Source organism: Microcebus murinus, chromosome 4 (assembly GCF_040939455.1).
Source record: "Microcebus murinus isolate Inina chromosome 4, M.murinus_Inina_mat1.0, whole genome shotgun sequence".
Lineage (NCBI taxonomy): Eukaryota > Metazoa > Chordata > Mammalia > Primates > Cheirogaleidae > Microcebus > Microcebus murinus.
Window position 1 is genome coordinate 58,323,061 of NC_134107.1, and position 25,988 is coordinate 58,349,048.

At 41.9% G+C, this 25,988-nt stretch overlaps 1 protein-coding gene across 3 annotated transcripts in view; it reads right to left on the reverse strand.

Annotated features, from left to right (window-relative positions):
* The window catches only part of CLPB (ClpB family mitochondrial disaggregase), a 141,803-nt gene that overhangs the window by 102,308 nt on the left and 13,507 nt on the right, over positions 1–25,988 (reverse strand). For all 3 annotated transcript variants that reach the window (XM_012745070.2, XM_012745068.2, XM_012745072.3), the window contains exon 3: positions 8,914–9,000. In XM_012745070.2, the coding sequence (XP_012600524.1) occupies positions 8,914–9,000 (87 nt within the window). The remainder of the gene's footprint in view (positions 1–8,913; positions 9,001–25,988) is intronic.

Here is a 25,988-nt window from a genome sequence, read left to right on the forward strand (position 1 = left end):
TACACATTTAAACTTCAAAATAGCCTTTTAAGGTAGATCTGCTTATTATCCCCATTTTATGTCCAAGGATACAATCACAGAAAAGTGAAAGAACTTGCCAAGGCATAAAACTAGTAAGAGAAAGCACTTGGATTTGAACCCAGGTAGTCTGGCTCTAGAGTCCATAACTCGTACATATGCTAGACTGTCAAAGCCAGAAAGAGGATTGTGGTCAATGCCAGTTAAGGTCTTTCCATCACACTCTCAGGTCTCCAGACTCTATCAGTTCTGCCTACTAGCTCTAGCATATCCTACTTTCTCACCCTTGCAACCCTATGCTCGCAACAGTCCTTCTTCCAGACATGCAGTCCCTCTACTCCCTACTGTTACCGATCAAATCCTGTCCATCTTTCAAGGCCAAACTCCTCAGAAAGGACCTCCGTTCATGATGTTGCCTCTACACAGCATGATCTCCCCCACAGCACTCTATGTGGTTTCTCTGTGGCACTGACCACATTCTGCCTGTCAGCTTTTTGAAAATAAGGAGAGTGCTTGTCTGTTTTTAAATGTCTCAAGATCACCCATACAAAATCAATGTACACGAATCAGTAACATTTCTATATACTAAGAACAGTCAAGCTAAGAGTCAAATCAGAGACTCAACACCATTCACAATAGCTACAAAGAAAATAAAATACCTAGGAATATACTTAACCAAGGAGGTAAAAGACCTCTACAAAGTGAACTATGAAACACTGAGGAAAGATTCACAGATAACACAAACAAATGGAAAAAATATCATGCTCATGGATCAGTAGAATCAACATTGTTAAAATGTCCATACTATCTAAAGTGATGTACAGATTCAATGCAATCCCCTTTGAAATGCCAATATCACATTTCACAAATCTAGAAAAATAATTCTACACTTCATTTGGAACCAGAAAAGAACCCAAATAGCCAATGCAATCTTAAGCAAAAAGAACAAATCTGGAGGCATTACATTACCAGACTTCAAACTATACTACAAGACAATAGTAACCAAAACAGCATGGTATTGGCACAAAACCAGACATAGACCAATGGATGGAACAGAGAACTCAGATATAAAATAATCCACATACAGCCAACTGATTTTTGACAAAGCAGAAAACAATATACACTGAGGAAAAGAAGCCTTATTCAACAAATGGTGCTGGGAAAATTGGATAGCTACATGCAGAAAAATGAAACAGGATGCATATCTCTAACCACTCACAAAAATTAATTCAGATGGATAAAAGACTTAAAGATAAGGCATGAAACCATAAGAATTCTGGAAGAAAATGTAGGGAAAATGCTTCTAGATATTGGCCTAAGCAAAAAATTTATGAGTAAGACCCCAATGGCAATCACAGCAACAACAAAAATAAATAAATGGGACTTGATTAAATTAAAAAGCTTCTGCAAAGTTAAGGAAATAATCAACCGAAGAAACAGGCAACCTACAGAATGGGAGAAAATATTCACAAGCTATACCTCTGATAAAGGGCTAATAACCAAAATATACAAAGAATTCAAGCAAATCAGCAAGGAAAAAAATCAAACAACCCCATCAAAAAGTGGGCAAAAGACATGAACAGAAGCTCTTCAAAAGAAGACAGACAAATGGACAATAAACATATGAAAAAATGTTCAATGTCACTAATCATCAGGGAAATGCAAATTAAAACCACAATGAGATATCACTTTACCCCAGTGAGAATGGCTTTTATTAAAAGTCCAAAAATAAAAGATGCTGGGTTGGGTGCAGAGAGAAAGGAATGCTTATACACTGTTGGTGGGACTGCTAATTAGTATCTCAATGGAAAACAGTAATGAGATTCCTCAAAGAACTAAAAGTAGACCTATCATTTGATCCAGCAATCCCACTAACTGGGTATTTACCCAAAGGAAAAAAAGTAATTTTATCAAAAAGACACCTGTACTCAAATATTTATTGCAGCACAATTCACAATTGTAAAGATATGGAATTAACCCAAGTACCCATCAATTCATGAAAGGATTAACAAAATGTATATATGTATACCGTGGAATACTACTCAGCCACAAAAAGGATGGATTAATGCCTTTTGCAACAATTTGGATGAAACTGAGGACTATTATCCTAAGTGGGGTATCTAAAGAATGGAAAAACAAACACTACATGTACTCACTACTAAATTGAAACTAATTGATGAGCACACATGTGCACAGGAGGAAGTAAAACTCAGTGGAAATCAAGCAGGGGAGGGGGCAGAAAGGGATGGGTGAAAACCTACCTAACAGGTACAATGAACACTATTTGGGTGATGGGCACACTTATAGCCCTGATTCAAGCATTACAAAAGCAATCCATGTAACTGAAAGCATTTGTACCCCTGTAATATTTTGAAGAAAAAAAAAAATCACCCAGCACATAGTGGGTCATCAAGAAACCCTGACTTGACTCCTCCCACCTTTTTTAAAAATTTCATAATATTACTGGGTTATAAATGTTTAGGTTAACTGACTTGACCCCTGGATTCAGCATCCCTTGGTCTACCCCATGGCCTTGTTCCCCATCTCTTCTGTCTACAGGCAGTATAGTTCAGTGGAATGAACAAGGGTTTGGGGTTCAGAGAGACCCGACTTCAAATCCGGGCTCCCTGTGCATCTCTGAGCTTTCATTTTCCATATCTGTAAAATAGGGGATAATACTCCCTCCCTTTTCAGGATTGCCCTGAGGATTAGAGCCAACATGGGAAGTGTCTGACATAAGCCTGGCACATGGGAAGCACCTAATCAACTATAGCCATTATCCATCACTACAGTCCAGAGATCATACAGCACAAAGCCCAGGTTCCTTGGGCAGAAGGAAGCACCACTTTGCAGCACAAGCCTTGCCAAAAATAGGCTGGTGAACCTCAGAAGAACTTCTACACCCTGAAGGCAGGATAGACTTCCATGTGGTCAGGCTCCCTAAAGACCTACATTCAAGGACAGGTGTAGGAAGTGCTCTGCCGCTCTGCCTATGGCCAGCCAGCAACAAAGGAGAGCCTCCCAGGGAGGCTGCCAGTGGTCTAGCTGCAAAAGCAGCATTGGCTCTTTGCTCTAAGAACACCTGTGAAGCTGTATTGGTCCACAAAGAAAAGCCTATAAAACCTCTACTGCAGGACAGCAGTCTGTCTTGGGCTATTGGTTTCTTAAAGACAGGATTTAACGCACCTTCTCCCCTTAGTAAGGTGGAGGGAAAAGAAGCAAATGCTAAAAATAAATGACTGCTATGAGAGGGAATTAAATGGTCTTCAGCCAAGGATGGCAGCACTTTAAAATTAACAAAGCCCAGGTACCACATCCAGGAAGGCCTTGGCAAATGCGTGTTATTCACTCATTAGCTCAGTTCCTCAGGGACCCTGGCCAAGCAGGGAAGGCAGTGCCGGGAACCAGTCCTTCCGATGCTGATGAAATGCACCCAGGGAGAAAAGACAGAAGGAGGGAGGGAGACTCTGGTGGGGAATTTCAAGCAGTTTTGCTGGTGCTTTGTGCTCTCGCAAAAGCAACCAAAATGCCCAAATAGACCCAAATCTGAATCTCCCCACACCACCCTCTCTTTCAGGACCTTTGGTTCCTGAAGCACCACAATGGAGTCACTACATAGGTGGTCTCCATGCATGGGAGTGCAGGAATAAGAAGCCCAAGAATGGTGTGGAAGAGGCAAACTCCCAGTCCTGTACCTGAACTTTCTCCTTGCTAGAATGAAGAATCATATGCTCTGTGATTCATACAAAGTGAATTTATCACTATTCATCAGTAATTATACTTCATGACATCATTAATGGTATGAATTCACAAATCTTCATTCCCTACTGACAATCAAAATACATAGTACTCTAATGTGAGATATCAACAACAAGAATTCAAAACATTCCAGATGACCATTAATAATATGAATTAATTTTGACACTACAAACATGAATTCTCACTATGTCACTGGTGACAAGTAATAAGGAATAACAGGTTTTTTAAAAGAATTTTTTGGTCAGTTTTCTTTTCTTTTTGCTAGAGTGCCATGGCATCAGCCTAGCTCACAGCAACCTCAAACTCTTGGGCTCAAGCAATCCTACTGCCTCAGCCTCCTGAGTAGCTGAGACTACAGGCATGCACCACCATGCCCAGCTAATTTTTTCTATATATTTTAGTTGCCCAATTAATTTTCTTTCTATTTTTAGTAGATATGGGGTCTTGCTCTTGCTCAGGCTGGTTTTGAACTCCTGACCTTGAGCGATCCACCCTTCTCAGCCTCACAGAGTGCTAGGATTACAGGCTTGATACACTGTGCCTGACCTTTGGTCAGTTTTGAAGTATCATTTACACATAGTAAAATGCAACCTTTTTAAGATGTATAATTTGATGAGTTTTGATAATGGTATACAGTCATGTAACCACTACCATTATCAAGATATAGAATATTTCCATCACCCCAAAAGTTCCTTTATGTCCTCCTCCCACTCCTAAACCCTGGAAACCAATAATTTGATTTCTGTCTCTAGAGTAGATTGCCTTTTCCAGAATGTCATACAAATGGAATTATACAGTAGGTAGCTTTTTGTGTTGGCTTCAACTTAGCATAAGGCTTTTGAGATTCATCCATGTTGCTGCATGTATGAGTAATTTGTTCTTTTTCTTTTCTTTTACTTCTGGGTGTTTTTTTTTTTTTTAATTGTATGGATGTACCACAATTTGTCCATTCATCAGTTGATGGACATTTGGCTTGTTTCCAGTTTTTGGTGGTTATGAAAAAAGCTGCTATAAATATTGACATACAGGTCATTTTGCAGATGCATGTTTTTATTTTTCTTGGACAAATACCTAGGAGTTGCTAATGCTGGGTTGTATGGTAAAAGTATGCTTTACCTTTACAAGAAACTGCCAAAGTGTTTTCCAGTGTGCCTATACCCCTATGCATTCCTATCAGCAGTATATGACAATTGTTCTGTATACTTGCCAGCAGCTGGTATGGTCAGTTTTTCTAAATTTAAGCTATTGTAGTAGGTAGGTGTATAGTGGTATCTCACTGAGATCTTAATTTGCATTTTCCTAAGACTAACAATGCTGAGTATCTTTTCATGTGCTTATTTGCCACTCATCTCTTTTTGGTAAAGTGTCTGTCTGCTTAAATCTTTTGCCCATTTTTTAAAAAATTAAATTGTCTTTTTATTATTGATTTGTAAGAGTTCTTTATACGTTCTGGATACTATTCATTTATCAGACATGTGTTTTGAAAGCATCTTTTTTGAGGCATTGGAAAGTATAAGGATCTAAATCATACAATTTTTCTTCTAAACCACTATCATCTGCTCATATACTCTAAAGAAAGGAATAGGAAAGACTTAAACTTTCAATTTATAACTACCTTAGCATTGTTGGACAGAGGATCAAGCAGTACTTGGTACCTGCTAAAATTCCTAAAACTATTTTCATCTCCAGTACAAGCACCAACACCACTAGGGCTTTAAGGAAAGCTACATCTGGAGAAATGACTGTCCTATAAACAGCTTTTGGCCCCCCAGGCTCTGCACCTCCCAAAGCCCTGTTCTGGTCCACCAGGCTCCTGGAATGGTCAACAGTCGTCACACTCCATTGCTGGCCATTGTCCACTGGGAAAGGTAGGAGGCTCCCAATCCATCCCCTCAGTGAAAGAGCAAATAGTGGGGCCTGTGGTTGCTTGGACATCAAAGTTGAGCAAACAAGCCTGGCAGACCCTGCCTCTCCGCCTACACATCCTGCAAATGCCATCTGAAGGAGCTTCCCCAAGGGGGTCATGACTTTCAAGCTTGTCATAGCACACATCAAAGTTTGCACCACACACGAACTGGGTGCATGGGTTCGAATCAAGTCGCCCGAGAGCGGATACTCAGCCATTGTGTTAAGTTTTAATCCTGTGTTTTCCCAAGTAATTAAGCCTTCTTGCTTATGAACTTGTGACTAAGTAAAGCATCACTGAGAGGTTGTAACATCAAAGTGCCTTCCACCGTCTGTCCATGTTTGGTAAAATTGGATTTCTTTCCCTTCTTAAAGAAAAACTAATTGAATTTAGCTGAAGGCTGTGTATATTTGGACTAGCTGGTGAAGGCTATGCTAAGTTACAGTGATCATCCTGGGACCCTGTGGCTTAGCCTTTAGCTGGGCTGGGTCAGAGTGCAACATAGAATGAGATACCCAGACTCAGGCTAAACAAGTGCCTTGTGGCATGAGGCTTATAGAGGGCTCGCTGTGGAGAAGGGGGCCAGACCCCAATGACTGCTCCTTGAGTCAATACTACACCCAAGCTGTTACTAGGGCTGGCAAAGGGATTGTCCTAGTAGAATGTTGGTAAAGCTTTGGCAGAACGGCTACTGAAGACAATGTCCAACACAATACTCAAGTCCTTGATGTCAGCAGTTCAAGTAAGCTTCTTAAGGCAAAAGCTGTGACTGCTTATTCTCTGAATCCCCCCATAGCCTAGCACACACAGCATATGTTTGCTGGATGCATATAATGATAATACAAAGGGATGCCAGGATAAAGTTTTCTCTCCTGGAGAAATAAGTTTTCTCTCTGTATCTATTTTATGCCTTGCTCATTAGGAAGCTTCAATCTAAATTAATACTCAGTTTCATTAATCACCTAATTTACAGTGAAGACTGTAAGCATGGTCCCACTGATGTAAAATCATACACGCACATGTAAATATATACACAATGATCAATCTCTAGATAGAGGGAATTCAGGTGACTGTTACTTTCTTCTTTATATTAATTTTACAAAAACAATTAACTTATTTTCGGAGAAGAAAACCTCTGGTTCAATCCTGATACAATTATCTTTCCTTTAACCAATATGATTTCTGATCGTGATCTAGTTTTAACTTTCCTGTGTATATTTATATTTGTATTTTAATTTAAGTCACCTCAAACCCTTTATGGAATTAAAAGGAGGGAATAAATTATAAATTAAATTCCTGTGCATATTTTTCAAATTTAGTACTATAGGTCTGTTATTTCCTATTTAAAACTAAATAAAATAACAAATACATATGAAAATTAAGCTCCTTAAGGACAGAGACTATTATATTCTATATCCTTAAGGACTTAACACAGTAAGCAGGCACCTAAGGGTAAAATGACTGGGCTACTCTTGGATGTCTCTCTCAAGCTCTTGCCTGCCAACACCCTAAAGGAGGAAAAGGTTCTCTGCTTTCAGCTTTGAATCAAAGGGTGCTGCCCCTTTATCTTCCCTTCATCTAAATCCAATTCAAAAGTGGTGGTATTTTAGGCCTGGCCAATATGATTCCAGAAGGATTGGTAATTGATTATATGAGAATCAGCACATTTCTAATAAAGAGAAACTTTTTGGCAGACTATGCTGGTATGGACATGGTAATCCTTTATCCTACTCACAGGATCCCTTACCAGTGAGGCCTACTCACCCTGACCAATGTACTCCTGGTATTCTCTTTTTAACAAGTTCTGCTTTTGCTTTTTTCCACAGCATTTCTTACCTTCTAATATATAGTTTACTTATCCATGATACATTATATTTATTGTTTATTGTCTGTGCATGCCTCTCTCTACCGAAGAACCATTGCTAACATAGAAATAGGCTCTATGTGGGCAGGGATCTTTGTCTGTATATCATCTATGTTATTTCAAGCACATAGAACTGTACCTGGCAGATAGTAGGGGCCAAAAAAATGTTTCTGATAGGAATAAATATATCCAATAGGAGAGTGTGCTATTTTCAATAAAAATCTGTCTTCCATGGATACTGGAAGGAAGAAGAGGACGCAAAATGGATGCTTACCTAGGACCAAAGCAAGTAAATATAAGCTAACACTTTCGTTTTGCTCAGCAAGCATCACTGATTTGCTAATAGCCCTGCTAAAGACAGAGCAATCAGTTAAACCAACAACTCATTAGATTCAGAGAGAAGTGTCCCCAAAAGCACATCTACAAGCTATCTGATCACTAATTGACAGTACTCTTAAGTATAATGTTGTTTTCTATTCAGTCTCAACCGTGAAAATACTACACACGGAAAGGAACACAGCTCCTCCTCCTTTAGCACCACTGGCTATTTCTCACAGATGGAAACACCTACAAGCTGGGGAAGAAGACTGGTGGGTGGAGTGGAGTATCAGTGGTATAGAATAAACACGTGTGTTCGTGTGTACAGGTCTAATGAGGAATCAAAGGATAACATAGCATGTATAACCTGTAGCACACACATTATCTTACTTGATTCTCAAAAGAATATGAAGAGAATCTACTCTGCTACCAGATTGAGTCCTCTCATACCTGCTGCTTCAATAACATTCTGTACACACGTCTCTGACATCACTGATTACACCTTACTGTGTCTCCTTACCTGCACTTCTTTTTCACATTAGTAGTGAGCTCCCTAAGGTATCAGATTCTCCAAACACTAGCACAGGGCCTGGCTCGGAGCAGGTATTTGCTAAATGTTCATAGTAATTTCCGATGAAGAAACAGGGTTCTCCATGGAGTTCTGAAATTCAATTAAGGCTCGGAACCAGAACTGGGATTCTGGGTCTCTCAACCACAAAGCTTATTTATATCAATTTTTCTTTTAAAGAATAAGTGCTTGGAGCTAAAGAGGGCAAATAAGAAAACTGAGTGGCTGAGATCAAGTTCACAATAAAGGAGCAGAGAAGAGAGACCTATCTTAAGTGCAGCTAAGTCTCTCAGACAACCCTTTCCTCTCCACATCTACTAACCAGTCCAATGCACCAGGTGTAGTCCAATACCTCAGGCTGAATCCATCCTCCTGCCTCTGGAGAAGACAGTGAGGGGACAGGCAAGGGTGAGAGAGCATTCAGAATGTAGTCTGCAGAGATCTGGCTAAGGGAGCCCCATGTGAAAGGAGATCTCTCACCTGTAGTTTCGGCTGATGGCTGCCACCATGAGAGCTGTCCAGCCAAGTTTGTGCCTTGCATTGACATCAGCACCTTCTGACAACAGCCTAAAAAAAGAGGAATATTTTCAGTGTATGGCTTATCATGGACGTACAAGTGGAAATAGCCACAGAGGAAATGACAGCCAACAAAGAGGTGGATGAGTTTGAAAATGGTGCCCTATGTGAACTAAATCCCCAATCTCAGCTCCTCTGGTCATTATACCCCCACCCAAGGGTTCTCCTACCTGTTCTCCCCTTAAATCAGTCTGCCTCATGCTGACTTTTGCGAAAAGAATGGGACCTCCTTTTCTTAATACTCTGACACTCCCATTCCCTTCATTCAGAATGCTCTCTCCCTGCCTCTTTACCTGTTCAAATCCTCCTCTTATGCTATGTGATACAATCCTGGCTTGTGGACTCTCTCCTGAGAAGCTTTCCTTGACTTGCCCAGTCCATAGATCTCTCTTTCCTCCTTAATTTCCCAATGCCTAGCACAGAATGCCTAATGACGCATGTTATCTGGGTAGTTCTCAGTTTATAAAATGATTACATTCCTCAAGTTTACCTGTATTGTGGCCATTTGGAAATTGGAAATCCTTTAACCCAAGGAAAGATGGAAAGAACATTAGAAACAATAGATTAGGTTCCTAGGAGAGTCTGCACGAACCCTATTTGAACCTATATGCCAGTACCCACTGCATAGTAAGAAAGCAATTATTGCTAAATAAATTAACAAACACAAAATTTAAAGTAAACCACTAAAAGTGCGAATTCTGGGTCCCAGGAACAGGGGCCCTACAATGTGGGGGTGAACAGAAAAAAGGGGAGTAAATAAAATCAATTTTTACTGAGCCCCTTCTATAAGCAGGAACTGTCCTAAGTATTTTACATTTCTATGTTCATTTACTCTTAATATCAACTAAGGAGCTGGCAGTAATCTCTTCTTTTCATGGATGTGGTAACAGTCTCAGCGAGGTAAAATGACTTGCTTAAGCACAAATAGCTAGTTAAGGAACAGTGTAGTGACTAGAACCCAGGTTAATAGTGACTCTAAAGCCAGGCTCCTTCTCACCTTACCACCCTTCCTTTAGACACAACATGGCTCCAGGTAACATGAAAGACAAAGACTAAATTGATTTCAGCAAATCAATATGCCGTGTGCTCTGTCCTGTGTCAGATTCTAGATGCAGGTAAGGAAAAATTTCTCTCACTGTCCAAGGCACTGTCGAAGCCTGAGAGGGAAACAGACCGCCAAGCACAGAATTACAAATCTCATGAGTACTATGCATGGGACTACAGGTGGTAGGTGCACAAAGGGACCTAACTCAGTCTCAGTGACCAGAAAGGCCTTTCTGAGGAGGTGCTGATAAAGGGGAGCTAGCCAGAAAAAAAGAGGTAAGGGCGGGGAAGGAGTGTTCCAGGCAAGGTAAGTCTCTTCACCTAGAGAAGAGGGCGCAGGGTATTTGAGGCCTACAAGGGGTTTGGTAGGATTAGGGCACAAAATATGTGGAGAGAGTGTTGAGAGAGGAGGTGGGAAAACCCTCAACTTTTACCTCTAGTTTGGAGGATTTTTTTCTGGTAAACGTCTGGAGCCTGTTACCACGTACATGTTAAACTTCTTTTATGCAGAAACAATTTTCTACAACCTAGAATGTTAAAGAAACAAAGAACACTTCCTTATTTAAAAAACCTCCTTCTGCTGTAGCAGGCCAAGTGATAGAGTGGGGAGCACATGGTTCTGAAAGTTAAGAGTCTGGAATTCTGATCCAAACTGTGATTCTGATGGGATTGCCTCACTTCTCGGGTCCTCAGTCCAGAAAGGCTAGAAAAATCAAAGATCCTTGTGAGGGAAGAGACTTAAACTGTGTCTTGAAGAAACAGGAAGAATTTGAGAAGTAGGAGAAAGCACACGCCAATCAAGGCAAAAGAAACAGGATATGACAATAGAGCAGGAAAGAAACATTCAGAGACTATCAGGCAGATCCATCTGGGTGACAGTTCATGGCAGAGAAACAGACAGCTGCCGAGGTATGCAGGGCCTACAAAGAGCCTCATATGCTAGACTAGGAGGTCAAGGCAGTGGAAGTAAATCTTTTTTGAGCTGTGAACTCTCAAATTTTGAGAGTATGATCAAATTTCTCTCCAGAAAAGTGTACACACACACTCAAAACTTCTTTTTGCATATAATATCCATGGGTTCACAGTTCCCATGAAATCAATAATGAGCCCTAAGATAAAAACTCAATCTAATAAATTGACATATGCCTGGCTTCCATGCTACTGTCCCACATTCCCGTGTCTAGGACAGATATCATGAGTCTCTTCCAGCAACAATTTCTTATGGAGCCTTTGAAAGAGCCTCAGAATCCTGAACACAGGTTCCAATCAGCCACCATCAGTCCACTGAAGATGGCAATAGAGAAAAAACCTACTCATCATTCCTTATTAGCCTCTCATCAAAGGTAGTAGGAGTTGTCTGTCGTTTAAGGATTTTGGGCAAAAGAAATTATAAAATTAGCCTAACCCCTTGAGGACTGAGTGTAGTATAATAAAAAGAAAAGTAAAGGTGTTTGACCATAAAGGAAAGAAGGAAATTAAAAAAAAAAAAAAGAAAAGAACACATAAAAGGCTTTGTAGTGGCCGGGCGCAGTGGCTTACGCCTGTAATCCTAGCACTCTGGGAGGCCAAGGCGGGCGGATTGTTCGAGGTCAAGAGTTCGAAACCAGCCTGAGCAAGAGCGAGACCCTGTCTCTACTATAAATAGAAAGAAATTAATTGGCCAACTAATATATATAGAAAAAACATTAGCCGGGCATGGTGGCGCATGCCTGTAGTCCCAGCTACTCGGGAGCTGAAACAGGAGGATCACTTGAGCCCAGGAATTTGAGGTTGCTGTGAGCTATGCTGACGCCACGGCAATCACTCTAGCTTGGGCAAAAAAGTGAGACTCTGTCTCAAAAAAAAAAAAAAAAAAAAAAAGGCTTTGTAGTAAGTTAGAGACCCGGATTCAAATTCGGTTCTAGCCAGATAACCCTGAGCAAATGACTCTCTAATTTTTAACTTTTCTCACCTATAAAATAGTGATAATAATCTCTAATTTGCAGGAACCCAGCCCAGTGCCTGGCATATAGCAGGTATTCAATACAGATGGTTTCTGCCTGCCACCCTTTTTCACTTCCATCATTTAGACAGAACCAAGTGTTCTGCTTCTACTCTGGTAGTGGCAGGTTGGCCAATAGGGAGGGATTCTAAGACATGGTCAAACAGGATGACCTGGATAATTCAGCCAGCCTGACGCTAGGCACTCCTTTGTTCCTTTATTCAGCAAACATGTACACATACCTGCTCTGCGCCTGGCCCTTTTTACTGGTACTTGAGGAAGAGACTGAGAGAGAAGGTTCTTACTTTCCAGGACCTGAGCCAGGCAGGGTTCTCTTCTCTTCCCTCCCTCACGCCTTCCTCTTTTATACACACACACACACACACACACACACACACACACACACACACACACACGTGCATTAGTGTTTTTACAATTCTATTTACTACTTTTCTCACAGATAATTCTGTTTTAAGATATGCTCATATTGCTAAGTATACAATAACTCCATTGTTTTTAACTGCCACATAATTAAATATGTGTTGATTTGACTAAATAGTACCACGGTCCTCTCCTACAGAGCTGCTCTATTGACCCTCCCAGACAGAGGTGTTCCTGTGTACCCCTCTAGCTGCCAACACTTGGTAATGGCCAGCTTCCTAATCATGGCCAGTATAATGGGTGTAAAGAGATATCACATTATTGTTTTAATTTGCATGTCTCTGATCACCAACAATTTTGAGCTACTTGTTATATGCATGTTTGCGTTTGGGGGTTTTCTCTTCTATACATTGCAGGGTTTTCTTTTAAGGGAAGGACTGCTGGAAGAGGTGTTTCTCTAAACTCACTATTGTTTCAATGAAAGAACATAGAGCACAGTAAGGAGACCTAGGTTCTATCTCCTGCTCTGCCACCTAACTATTCTAAAACCCTAAAGAAGGCACATATGTCACTAAGCTTCAGTCTCTTCACAGGTCCACTGAGGATCATAATCCCTTCCAGGTTTTCAGGAGTTTAGAGGAGGTGGCACTAAAAAGGGCTCTACAGTCTGTGGGTAATTCATAGGAGGCAAATTTTGGTGTTCTTCAGTAAGACTCCAGCTTTTCTGCCCTGCCCAGCTTCCTGACTGACATGATTTTTTGCAGCCTCTTGGGGCTCAAGTGTAATGGAAAAAAAGCAATGACCCTTGAGTCCAAAGGCTGGAGTTCAGATTCTGGTTCCATCACTTACTAGCTGTGAAATGCGGGATATTAATCCCCCTTGTGCAAAGTGGTTGTAAGGATTAAAAGAGATACCATATGATAGAACTCTGTAAGGAGTGATGGCACCTGGTCTATCAAAAAGGGACCAGGACTAACTACACTACAAACAAACCCAACCACCACCACCATCTCCTCTTTCAAAGCTGGGTGGGCTCCTCCCCTTGCTTCCCCTCTGTGCAGAGCAGCCCAGAAAGTTAGGAGTTCACAAACCAGGTCTCCTCCATTTCATTGTGTTGCTTTGCAAGTGAATGCCCAATGGGGGCAGTCATTTCAAAGTCCTGGGCCAGCTGGGGGTGGGGGGTAGTGGCTGCCTGCTAAGAGCAGCTGAAAGGGCCTTTGAGGCCTGAGAAAGTCCCCTGCTCTCCCCTGTGATTTTCACTAACAGACAAAATGCAGCTAGTGAATTAATCTCTTTCAAAAAGAGCAATGCTTGTGACAGAGTACGGTATCTCCGAAAAGGTTAGGATTCCATCATCCCTGAGATGACGAGTCGAATACTTAATGCGGGCTGCTGCTCAGAGCAGAGGAGCTGTGTCTGGGAGCTGAGGTGGTAGGGTGAGCATGGCAGGCCTTTCTGGACTTATCCAGACTTGTGGAAGACTGTTCCCTTATGAACTGGGTCTCCTGCTTGGTAGGGCAGAGGTGGGTGATCCTAATTGGGGATGGCCCAGGGTAGTAGACAGAGAGGAGACCACACTAGAAGACCACAGTTGAACCCCAGCTCTTACACAACTTTCAGGTGGCAGAGTGGGGCAGATAAATAAGCAGGAAAGATCTTGGTTCAAATCCAGGCTCTGCCATTGACTAGGTGAGGAGATGTGGATAAATGAGTGACTTAGCCTCTCTGAATCTCAATTGGTTCCCTCACTGAAGATAGCTCTTGCTCTCTGGGCATGTTTTTCCATCTGTTAAAAAATGGAGAGGACCCCACAAACCCTACTATGTATGTCACAAAGGGGTATTGTCAAGAGATAAGAGACAAAATATGTAAAAAATACTTGGTATGGAATAGAGCACTGTTCAAATAGAAGAGCCTATGCTATTCTTATTATCATTTTCCAATTAGTGTTTGCCCCATTTTAAAGAAGTGACAGAGTAAACTAGGATCATATATGAAAGGTATACACAGAACTTAGAACATAATAAGTGCTAAAAATTACCTATGGATATATAAATGAATTGTCTAAAACCCCCAAGCAAGGGCAGTGGTAGAAAAAGGAAGGGTTCCCTAGCCCAAGAGCTGAAGATTACCACAGGGGAAGAATGAATCAAAGGAGAAAAACACAGCCTCTCCCATCCATCAGGTATTCAGGAGAGTCTAGCAGGCTGAAGACCAAACAGGTAACAGTTATTACCAATGAGTGGAAAGGGGGAGATGAGGCAAACTTTCACTTTTTGCTGTGAATCCTCCTTCATTGTTTGAAGTTTTGTTTTTATAACAGTGATCATACTATTACTCCTTTATTAAAAATATAAAATTTTCTTAGAAAAAAGAAAGATCCTATGCTTTCTTCAAGAAGCCTTCCCAAAGATGCCCTTGTTGCTACCACAATCCCCTGTGCTAATGTGCATCATACAGTCATACTCTCCATGCATGTAACTACCCTAGTAGGCAGTGTGTCCCTCTAGAAATGAGGACCTATCTTCATCTCTCTACTCCAGGTGCCTGCCATGGCATCTGGCACACCAGAGGGCTCACGATCAGAACAAATGCTACATTAATCTCTTACCAATACTTCTATCTGGTGTTGGAAGTTACCCCTTTCATAATTGTATGCCTGTCTTTTTTAAAGAACTTAGGCTCCTGTGTACATGTGGGAGGGGATGGGTGCAGTTACCCAGTCTCAGGGCTGAGGACGTTTGTGGACAAGGGCCTGAGGGTTGGGAGTCATGGATTCCAGTCATGGCTCTATCAGTACCTACCTGTGTAACCAGGATAAATCTGTCTATCTCTGTGGGCCTTATTTTTCTCTGCAGTAAAACAAGGACATTGAATGAAATTATTTCTGAAGTCCCTACCAGCTCTAAAATCTTACAATTCTAAATATGTGCAGCATCAAAATGAAAACTGAGGAGTAGATTTCTAGCAGGCATGTCATTCTGCAAGACCTCCAAAGAAAAGACAACTTCTTAGGCTTACTGATTGTAGGAAGGAGGGAAAGAGTCCCAGACTGGGATATAGGGGCAGTTTTGAGTTATTCTGGCTAACTAGCTCTTCCACTCAGGGGAGGGAGGTACCACTTGATTTTCCTTCCTCTTTCTTTATGACCAATCAATACAAAGCGGCCACTGAACTTCAATCGTGTATTGTTCCAACTGATTTCCGGATCCTTTGCATGAACTGGCCCTGAGCTGCAGCTGGAGAGGGGCTGAAGGGTAGGGAGCCCTGTCCCACCTGCATCAGAGGCCTGGAAGCACTGAGCCATGCAGGCCCAATCATGATTGCTATCTGGGCAACAGGGCCCTGGCTGGAGCCTCACAGAAGGCCCTGTTTACAGTAATAACAGCACCAGACCCTGCTGTCTGAGCAGAGGCAAGGTGCCTGGGGCTAGAATCCCCAGGCAGCCTCCATCTGTGCCTTATCTACCCAGCCAGCCAGGACTGGGAGGGGCAGGGAGCAAAGGCTGCTCTCAGACCCCAGCCTGAGCCAGTAGACTGCAAGGGGGGGGGGGAGGTCCTTAGTGCTCTAACTCCACAGACACAAGGCCTCACTGGCATCTTTTACATTTGCTACTTGAACTGAGCACCCTTCTCCAAGGCCCAGCCCTGGACTCTTCCTCTAGGAAGATCTCTAGATGTTCTTACTCCCAGTAAGATAGCCCATCCAGCACTTCACACATGCAACACCTACAACAATTGCAGGCATACGCAGAATGTGTCTGTGCTATATAACTGGTTATTTCTTATCACAGAAACTTTTAAAATTTCTGAACTTAAAGAATGATCTGCAGAGAGCAATTAGTCCAAACCTTTTTACACATACAAATATGGAGGTTCAAAAGCATCTCCCTTGGAAAAGACTGACCCAGTTATGAGCCCGCCTCTGTCTCTTCCAGGCTGTCTGACTGGGGACAGGTCACACTAATCTCTTTGAACCTCAGTCATCTTACCCTATCAGTCTGCCAGACCTACCTAACAAGGGTGCTGAGACGGCCAAAGGAAATAATGTATGTGAAAGCACTTACATTTTCCAAATGTTAGCTGCTTTTACTACAATTGTTCTATTTGTTCAAAGGCACACAGTGGAGGAGATGAATCGCAATGAATACTTGCTGGATCAACTGAATAAAGTCCAATGCTGGGTGACCATTCTTTGTCCTGTCTCTCTTAGAGAAACTTGGCACCCATTAAAGTGCATAGATTTATTAATATCCTTAACTTTTTATTTTGAAACAATTTCAAATTTACAGAACAGTTACAAAAATAGCACAAAAAACTCTTCATATATCCTTCACTCTTAATCTGCTTACATTTTGCTTGATTTGCTTCCCCACTCTTTTCTGTTTTTCCTGGACCATGTGAATTTCAGGCATTATACCCCTTTACCCCCAAATACTTCAGCATATATTTCCTAATACAAGAGCATTCTCTTATAGAACCACTAACCAATGATGATCAATTCAGAACATTTAACATTGATATACTATTTTTATCTAATATACAGCCCATATTCAAATTTCTCTAATTATTCCAATATCCTTTATAGCAATTTCCCCCCTGTGATCTAGATGCAAGCCAGGATCAATATCAGAATCAAACACTGCATGTGTCTTCAGTTTCATCTAGAATAGTTCCTCAGCCTTTCTTTGATTTTCATGATATTGACATATTTTGCAGAGTAAGGCTAGTTTTTTTGTAGAATCCCCTTCGATTTGGATAACAACTTTTGAGGCACTACTTCCTATTATTCATCTATTCATTCCATAAACTCTTCCTGAGGACTGGTTATTACAGTACTCTGAGCATAGGGTGACTGAGGGTGCTTATGAATCCTGTGGTATCCTTGCCTTTAAGGCATTCACTGGACAGCTACATGTCTGGCAAACAACTAAAATTCAAGCAAGGACCCTGGAGGAAGGTGCCATGTGAGTGTAGGACAGAGCAAGAGAGCCACAGGGATGGCTTCCTGGAAGCAGAGTGTACCAGAAAGGACAGACAGAAGCACAGATTTCCCAAGCGATCTGAGATCCTCTATGGCAACATCTCTGCTTTCCCAGCCAGTGTGTACCAAGGCTGGGACTGCATAAAACACAAAAATCCAACAATACAAGGCCATCAAGAAGAGGAGGTACCCCAGGGCTCATTCCTCTGGGTACCTGTGCCCAGGGCTATATACATGTCTCAGAGTCAGCAGCTGTATAGGTGACAAGGGAAGGCTGCTGAGGTGTGGGAAAGGGCCATAGGCGCCACCTACTGGCCTCACAGAAGGACTCTAGGCTGCTGCAGAGGGCAGGTGGGCAGTTGGCTAGTTGCCAGGAACTCTGTCCCCCTACAAGAGTGAGACACAGAAGTGGCTCAAAATTCTCATAACAGAGTTGGCACTTAAGCCACCACTGCTGAGCTCCAGAATCCTACAAGATTTTTAGTAAAGAATAGACTGTGGAAAACTAACCATAAAGCCTGGCCCCCTGGAGGAGTCAGGGCAAAGGTGTGGTCTTCACCCGTTCAACTTAAAATTTAAGTAACGCTTCTCTAAGCCAGCCTTTGTGCTAGACACTGAGGGCCTAGTTTGATTCATCAAGATAAATCAAACATGAACCTTGCCCACAAGGAGCTCTTAGTCTGAGCTGGGGGAGGGGAAATGTAACAAGTAACTACACAAATAAGTGCCTTAAGTATCACAGATGCTCTCAGAGATGTCTGTACAGGGTCAGTGAACACAGCAGAATGTTTGGCTCTTCATGTCTTGCAAAGCTCTTGAATGATGGAGTTCAAAGAGCTCATGTTTCTTGAGCTGCCTACTATACACCAGCTGCTTGACATTTATGATCTCGTTTGATCCTGTGAATTACTGAGGAGGCCCAAGTCTTACACTCTGAGGGTAAGTGACTTGCTTAAGATTACATGGCCAGTAAGTGGCAGCTTGAGACTGGAACCCAAGCTCTCTCTATGGAACTACACTGCCTTCCAGGGCATACGGCCCATCTTCTTCCCTTCCGTCCCACACGGGTCAGCACACTACAGTGTCTGATGGGACTAACTAGCTGACAGAAAATGATAAAGGAAAAGCCTTAAGTGGAGGGGAGTTTATCTGAGCAATGGAGATATTATCTGATTAGTTCTGTTTCTTAGAACCTTCTCCTTTAGAAGAGACTCTTAGTCTCAGGATGAGAAAGGCCCAACCCTACACCTTCTTCTTCATAGTCTCCATACTACCACTACCACTTTCATATTTACACAGTATTACAATGCCATGAAGTGTTCTTACCTAAGATTAAACAAGTTCGGCAAAAAACATCCAATCAAAAGGTTACAGAATACAGGAAGCCCTGGTTCTCAGAAGGCTGGGCCAATCACAAGTTTAACAGAATTTACAAGCGTAACGCACCTGCCAAGAAAGTTGATGCAAGTTCAGGTCATTAAAAGAAGCGTAAAACCTTTAACTAAGGGGATGGCTGCCCTGCTCCTCACAATAATGGTCATACCACACTGGAATTCACAAAAGGCACCAAAACTTTCTGGTTCTTTCATTAGAAAATGACCAGGATGAGGAGGAAACTTGAAATCAGTTTAAGGAACCAAGGCTTATGTAGCTGGAGCTGTCTCCTAATATTTAAAGGTCTGAAATAGGAAAAGGAAGCTGTGTAGTCTGAAGACACAGCTAGAACCAAATGGGGGAGGTTACAAAGGGAACACATAATGACAGCCTACCATGTGTCAAGTGCTGTGCCAGGTGTTTTCACACATATTACTTCAGAATTCATTAGAAGATAAAATTATTTTCTACTAATTATGAATTGCCTCTGATTATATTATTACTCTAACTGCTCAGAAAGTCTTTCCACAAAGTATCTAAATACTACCTATCACCATGTCTAAACTAAAGGCCACTTTGTCCATGAATCCCTACCTTTTCACATGTACTAATTACAATTCTCTTACTAGCCTGCAAGTTCCTTGAACGGCAGAGGTCATCATGACACATCTTTATTCTCCTCCAGAATGCCTAACGGGGCACATTGCTCCTAACGGGCCTTAAGCATGAATAAATGCCAAAGAAGATACACAAATGGCCAGCAAGTACATAAAAAGATGCTCAGCATCATTAGTCATCAGGGAAATACAAATCAAAACCACAATGAGATACCATTTCACACATGCTCGGATGGCTATTATAAAAAACATAGATGGTCGGGTGTGGTAGCTCACGCCTGTAATCCTAGCACTCTGGGAGGCCGAGACGGGCGGATTGCTCAAGGTCAGGAGTTCAAACCAGCCTGAGCAAGACCCTGTATCTACTAAAAATAGAAAGAAATTGACCAACTAAAAATATATATACAAAAAATTAGCCGGACATGGTGGCACATGCCTGTAGTCCCAGCTTCTCAGGAGGCTGAGGCAGTAGGATTACTTGAGCCCAGGAGATTGAGGTTGCTGTGAACTAGGCTGATGCCATGGCACTCACGCTAGCCTGGGTAACAAAGTGAGACTCTGTCTCAAACAAAACAAAACAAAAACAAAAAAACAAAAACACAGATGATAACAAGTGTTGGTGAGGATACAGAGAAACTTGAAACCCTTACACATTGCTTATGAGAATGTAAAATGGTATGGCCACTTTTTTTTTTTTTTTAGAAATAATTTAACATTTTTAAATATATACTTCTTTTTCTTTTTTTTTTTTTTGCAGTGCTAAGTCTTGTAGATACCAGAATAAAATGGTATGGCCACTGTGGACAACAGTTTGGCAGTTCCACAAAATGTTAAACATAGAGTTACTACTAACATATGACCCAGCAATTGCACTCCTAGGTATATACCCAAGAAACATGAAAATACACATTCACATAAAGATCTATACACAAATGTTTATAGCAGCATTATTCATACAGCTAAAAAGTGGAAACATAAATGTCCATCAACGGACAAATGAATAAATAAAATATAATATACCTAGCTATGGAATATTATTCAGCCATAAAAAGGAATGAAGTACTGATAACATGCTACAGCATGGGTAAACCTTGAAAATATGCTAAGTGAAAGAACCCAGATACAAAAGCTCACATATTGTATGATTCCACTCATATGAAATGTCTAGAATAGGCAAATCCACAGACAGAAAGTATATTAGTGGTTATCAAGGTCTGGGGAAAGGGGAAAACAGGGAATGACTCTTAATGGGACTGGGATTTTTTTTTATTAGGGAGATGAAACTGTTCTGGAATTAGACAGTGGTACTAGTTGCACAATCTTATAAATGTTCTAAAATCTACTGAATTGTATACTTTAAAAGGGTGAATTTTATGGTATGTGAATTATATCTCAAAAGAAAAAGAAAGAAAAAAATGAACTGAATGCATACTTATTCAACTGGAAGCTGCCTAGCCTTTAGGAGGCAGAGAGTGCCTTATACCTAAGGTACTCAACAAGGGCTGGATGCTGAGCTAGACTCTGACCATCAGAGAAGCTAAAGTGGAGACCTAGATACTGAAGAAGAAATGAAGCTGGAGACAAAAGTGCCTGGAACACTGTCTGTCCCATGTAGGGTCTGTGACTGAGCCCCAAGTCTGCCCTGGGAAGGATCCTGCCCTGCCTGGTGGACTCTGAGCCCCTAGGAATTCCAGGGACCTCCCCCAATTGTTTGTGCTTTACATCCTGCTCCTGCTCACTGTCCATCTGTAAAGGCTGGCCAAACACACAGCCATCCCAGGAGGCCTGGGTGCTATCTCCCCAAACAAAAGGGCATTGAGATGGAAGCCTTGGCCCAGCTTCAGAGAGGATTCTTATGCAGCCTTCCTGGGCCTCCCATCCACATGAATGGAGGATCTTGGAGACCAGTCAGCCAGCCCAGCTGCTGCCTAGGGCTGTGCTCTCCTGCTGGGTAGCCTTTGGAGAATAAACAGGGTTTCAATCACCAATCAATCACCAGGCCAGACTCTATCTGTACTGTGTGCCTTCTGAGTGTCAGCCAGTCTCCTATGATTTGCTATGGTGGAGGCAGGAGGAGTGCCATCCACCTTGCTGGGACGGGGCTCACAGACTAGGTGAGGAGAAATAAGCATAAAGCAATTGGAGAGAAAAGCAAGATGGGCCGGGCGCAGTGGCTCACACCTGTAATCCTAGCACTCTGGGAGGCCGAGGCAAGTGGATCGTTTGAGCTCCGGAGTTCGAGACCAGCCTGAGCAAGAGTGAGACCCTGTCTCTACTAAAAAATAGAAAGAAATTAGATGGATAACTAAAAATATATACAAACATTTAGCTAGGCATGGTGGCACACACCTATAGTCCCAGCTACCCAGGAGGCTGAGGCAGAAGGACTGCTTGAGCCCAGGCGTTTGAGGTTGTTGTGAGCTAGGCTGATGCCATGGCACTCTACTAGGACAACAGACTGAGACTGTCTCAAAAAAAAAATGAGAAAAGCAAGGAGGTGAATCACTAAACATGACACTGCATGGCTTAGACTTTAAGTCTTACAGGAATTCTGATAAGAAAGATCAACATGGGCTAGCAGCACATGCAGTGAACTGTAGTGAGAAAAGCACAAACTGTAGACTTTTGTGGGCCTTTGTTTAAATCATAGCTCTACGACTTACCAGCTGTGAGGCCTCAAGCAGGCACTAGATCTACTTGAGTCTCCAATTTTCTAGTCTGGAAAACGGACACGACACAATCTGTTCTGCAACACTGTGGCAGGGAATAAAGGTAATACACATACAGTATCTAGTACTCTGCCTCACATAGAATAGACAGTTAATAAATAACAGCTATTAACCAAGTGCAGTGGTACAGGCCTATAGTCAGTCCCAACTACTTGGGAGGCTGAAGCAGGAGGATCATTGAGCCCAGGAGTGCAAGGCTGCAGTGCACTATGATTGTGCCTGTAAACAAGCACTGCACTCCAGCCTGGGCAACACAGCAAGGCCCTGTCTCTGGAAAAAAAAAAAAAAATAGAGTGAGCTTTCTAGAAGAAGAAGGACTTGAGTGGGCAAAGAAGCATGAACAGGGTTTAGACAGACAGCAGGACAGGAGTGGGCTGGAAGCACTGCCTAGGCTCACACATAGGAATGAGTTAAGTGTACGTCTGGGACATTGAGAAACCAAGTGTGACCAGAATGGGTTGCTTCCTGAGAGAGAAACAAGGCCAGGCTTGGCTGGTGGGAGTGGGGGGTGGGGATAAGTTGATGAGAAACTGGTGAGAGTTGAGAGGAGGATAGACAAGGGGTCTGGATTTGACAGTTTATCTTTGGGAATCTTGTGGATTCCCAATAAGCCAGGCATACATAGTTCTCCCTTTAGCTAGAAATTGTCTCCCTGAGTCTGAAGAGTACTAAGAGGAAACTGGGACCTAGGCAAGTCTCTCTTCTTCTTCGGGCCTCATAGACTCCTCATCTGTAAAATGAAGTGGTGGGTCGCTTCCCAAGTGGGCAACTTTGGGCAAATTACTTAAGCAACCTGAACTTCTGTTTTATCATTTGTGAAATGGGACTATATTACTTGCAGAGTTTCTTGTGAGAATTTAGTGATTAATGCCTCATGTAATGCCTAATACAAAAAAGGCATTCAATAAGCATCAGCTATTATTAATAGTAACAGTATCATTCTTGTTATTAAATGAGTATTTCATAATTTTATTAAATTATAGTATCTCATATATGTTATACAGTCAGGCATCACATAATGACGTTTTAGTCAACAGCAGACTATACATATGATGGTGGTCTATAAGATTATAACAAAGCTGCCCTATACCGGTGTCCATTTTTCATCTTTTATACCATATTTTTACTGTACCTTTTCTATGTTTAGATACATAGAAAAGGTACAGTAATACTTGCCATTGTGTTACACAATACTTGCCATTGTGTTACAACTGTCTACAGTATGCAGGACGGTAACATGCTGTACAGGTTTGACCCTAGAAGCAATAGGCTATACCATATAGCCTGGGTGTGGAGTAGCTGTACCATCTAGGTTTGTGTAAGTACACTCTACGAGGTTCACACAATAACATGAATTTGTCAGAATATATCTCCATTAAGTGATGCATGATTGTATATAGAAATAATGTATCCAAAATAATTATACATACAAGAAATTATGTTAATAAAGTAACATTCTATAAATGTCAAATAAATTCTGGGTTTATTCTATAAATGTCAAATAAATGTGGGTTCTAAAAAAAGTGGTAAACTAAGCATGATAGGTTGTGAGTTTTTAGCCCACCTTAATATTAATTTACCTTATGTTCATTAGTCTGTAAGTCTCTAGATGAAATGCTCACATTAAGAGCTTAAGAAAAATGTAGGAAGTAAAAATTGAGTATCTAGAAAATTCTGCCCATTACCTTCATTTATTTTGCTAATTAGGGGAGAAAATCTTGTGTAATTAACATCACTCTATGTCCTGAGCACTTCCTATGTGCCAGACATAGTACTAAGTGGCTTTACATGCATTTTCTCATTTAATCCTCACAGCAATGGTGTGAGGTAGATCGATTATCATCCCCACTTTGCAGATGAAGATTCTAAGGTTAGAGAGGTTAGGCTATTTTTCCAATGTCATGGAGCTAACAAATGGCACAGCTGAGATGCAAACTTTGTTTTGTCAGACTCCAAAGTACTTAACACCAATTACTGCCAGTGACAGGAAATCCACTTGGATCTGCATCCACTGACAGAATCACAAAGAGAGGACCATTTATTGCATATGACTTTGGGCCTAGAACCCCTGCTCAGAAGGGAGGTGAGCGAAGGAGGCAGGCAGGATGTAGAAGGGCCTCAAAATTCAGAATTGAGATTTTCTGAGAAAGTTTTTCAAATCAGGACAGGGACAGAACAGGAACTGTGAGGCAAACAGCTTACGTGCACATTGTCAGTCAGCCCAGTGACACATTGGCTTAGCTGTTTTCAATAGTCTTGGATTTCTCTCTGTGCCTCAGTTTCCTGGAAAATTCCTTGGGGAAAATCCAATTGGCTCCAGCCATGCCAATAGGATTTGCATTCTAGCTGTGATTGAACTGGGATTTTAGAGAAGCAGCAGCACTTGGGCCACAGAAATGGTGGTAAGGAGGCAAGGCCGGATAGCTGCTACTGCTGTTGAGCCCTGCTACTGCTGTTGGATATTGCACTTTGTGGCCTACACTGCCTCAAGGGACAGAACCATACCCAAGAAGCTGCCTGGCACAGACACTCAGGTAGTTCTCAGATTAGTTCCTGATGTTCCTCAGCCATCAGAACCTCAGTGATCAGGTTGCTGATCACAGTGATCTCCTCCTAACCCCAGTTCGGCAGGCACTGCTATTCGAATAAAGACACAATTCCTTCATATGGTCTCTGATGCCCTACAAGGTCTGCTATTCTAGGCTTCTGGCACCTTCCACTAGCTGCAGTCCTATCAGCCTTTTTCAGTCCTTCACACTAGCTATGCTTCTTCCTCCCATACGATTTTAGTAAATCAAAGTTCCTTCTGCCAGAAATGCTCTTCCCACCCTTCTTCACCTAGGTAACTCTGCCTTATCCTTCACTTCTGAGCTCAAGCTTCCTCTGGGGAGCTTTCCCTGACCAGCGGAAATCTCGCTGTTATGGGCTTTCATGATTCTCTGTATCACTTCTTTGCAGTATTTGTCACAGCTGCGAGTTCACATCTGTAGGATTAATGTCTAATTAGGCTTTAAGCTCCATGAGTCAAGGCCTGTACATATATTTGGCTGACCGCTGGGCCACCCAGCACCGTGCCACACATAGTAGGTGCTATTTGTTAAATGAATAAATGATTGCACTGTTTCATTTTTACTTTACTTTTGTTTTTTTCAGAGGTAGTCAGTCCTCTGTTTATAGGTTATTATGACTGTAATAACTATCAAAGTTTGTTGAACTCTTGATCATTTATAAAACACTTTCAATAATATTGAGTAAGTATTTGCTAACTCTTTACGTGCACAGTGATGAACACAGCAATGGTCTGTTGCCTTCCAAAACTCACAATATCGTGAGAGAGAGAAAGAAAACAGATAACCCACAGAGGGTAATAAGTGCTCTCACAGAGGAAGTACAGGGTACTACGGGAATCCACAGATATTGGAGGATCAGGGAAGGCTTCCTGGAAAATGTGAGAGTGATAACCCAAAAGATGAGTAATTTTCCAGACAACAACGGTCCATCTGCTTAGAACTCTCACAAGATCCTAGAAGGGTGGTCAGACAGGTATTAGCAGATATTTCACAGTAGAGAACACCAAGGAAGTTAAGAGACTAGCCCAAGGCCACACAGCCAAGAAACAGAATGGCCAACAGCAGAGGCTCAGTCCCAGTATCCCTGCTCCCTCCAAGTCCACTGCGTAGACCCTGGCTGTTCTCTGCTCATGGTCAGATGTCTGACTCTGCTAGCCTTCAGCTGCTTCCACAACTCACCTACCCATGAAGTTCAAGAAAAGCTGCTAATCCAATCTTCCCCAGTTACTTTTCATCACCAGGAAGCAAGTACTCAGAGGCTCAGCAGGTCAGGTACCACAGAAAAGAAGCCACGCCCTAG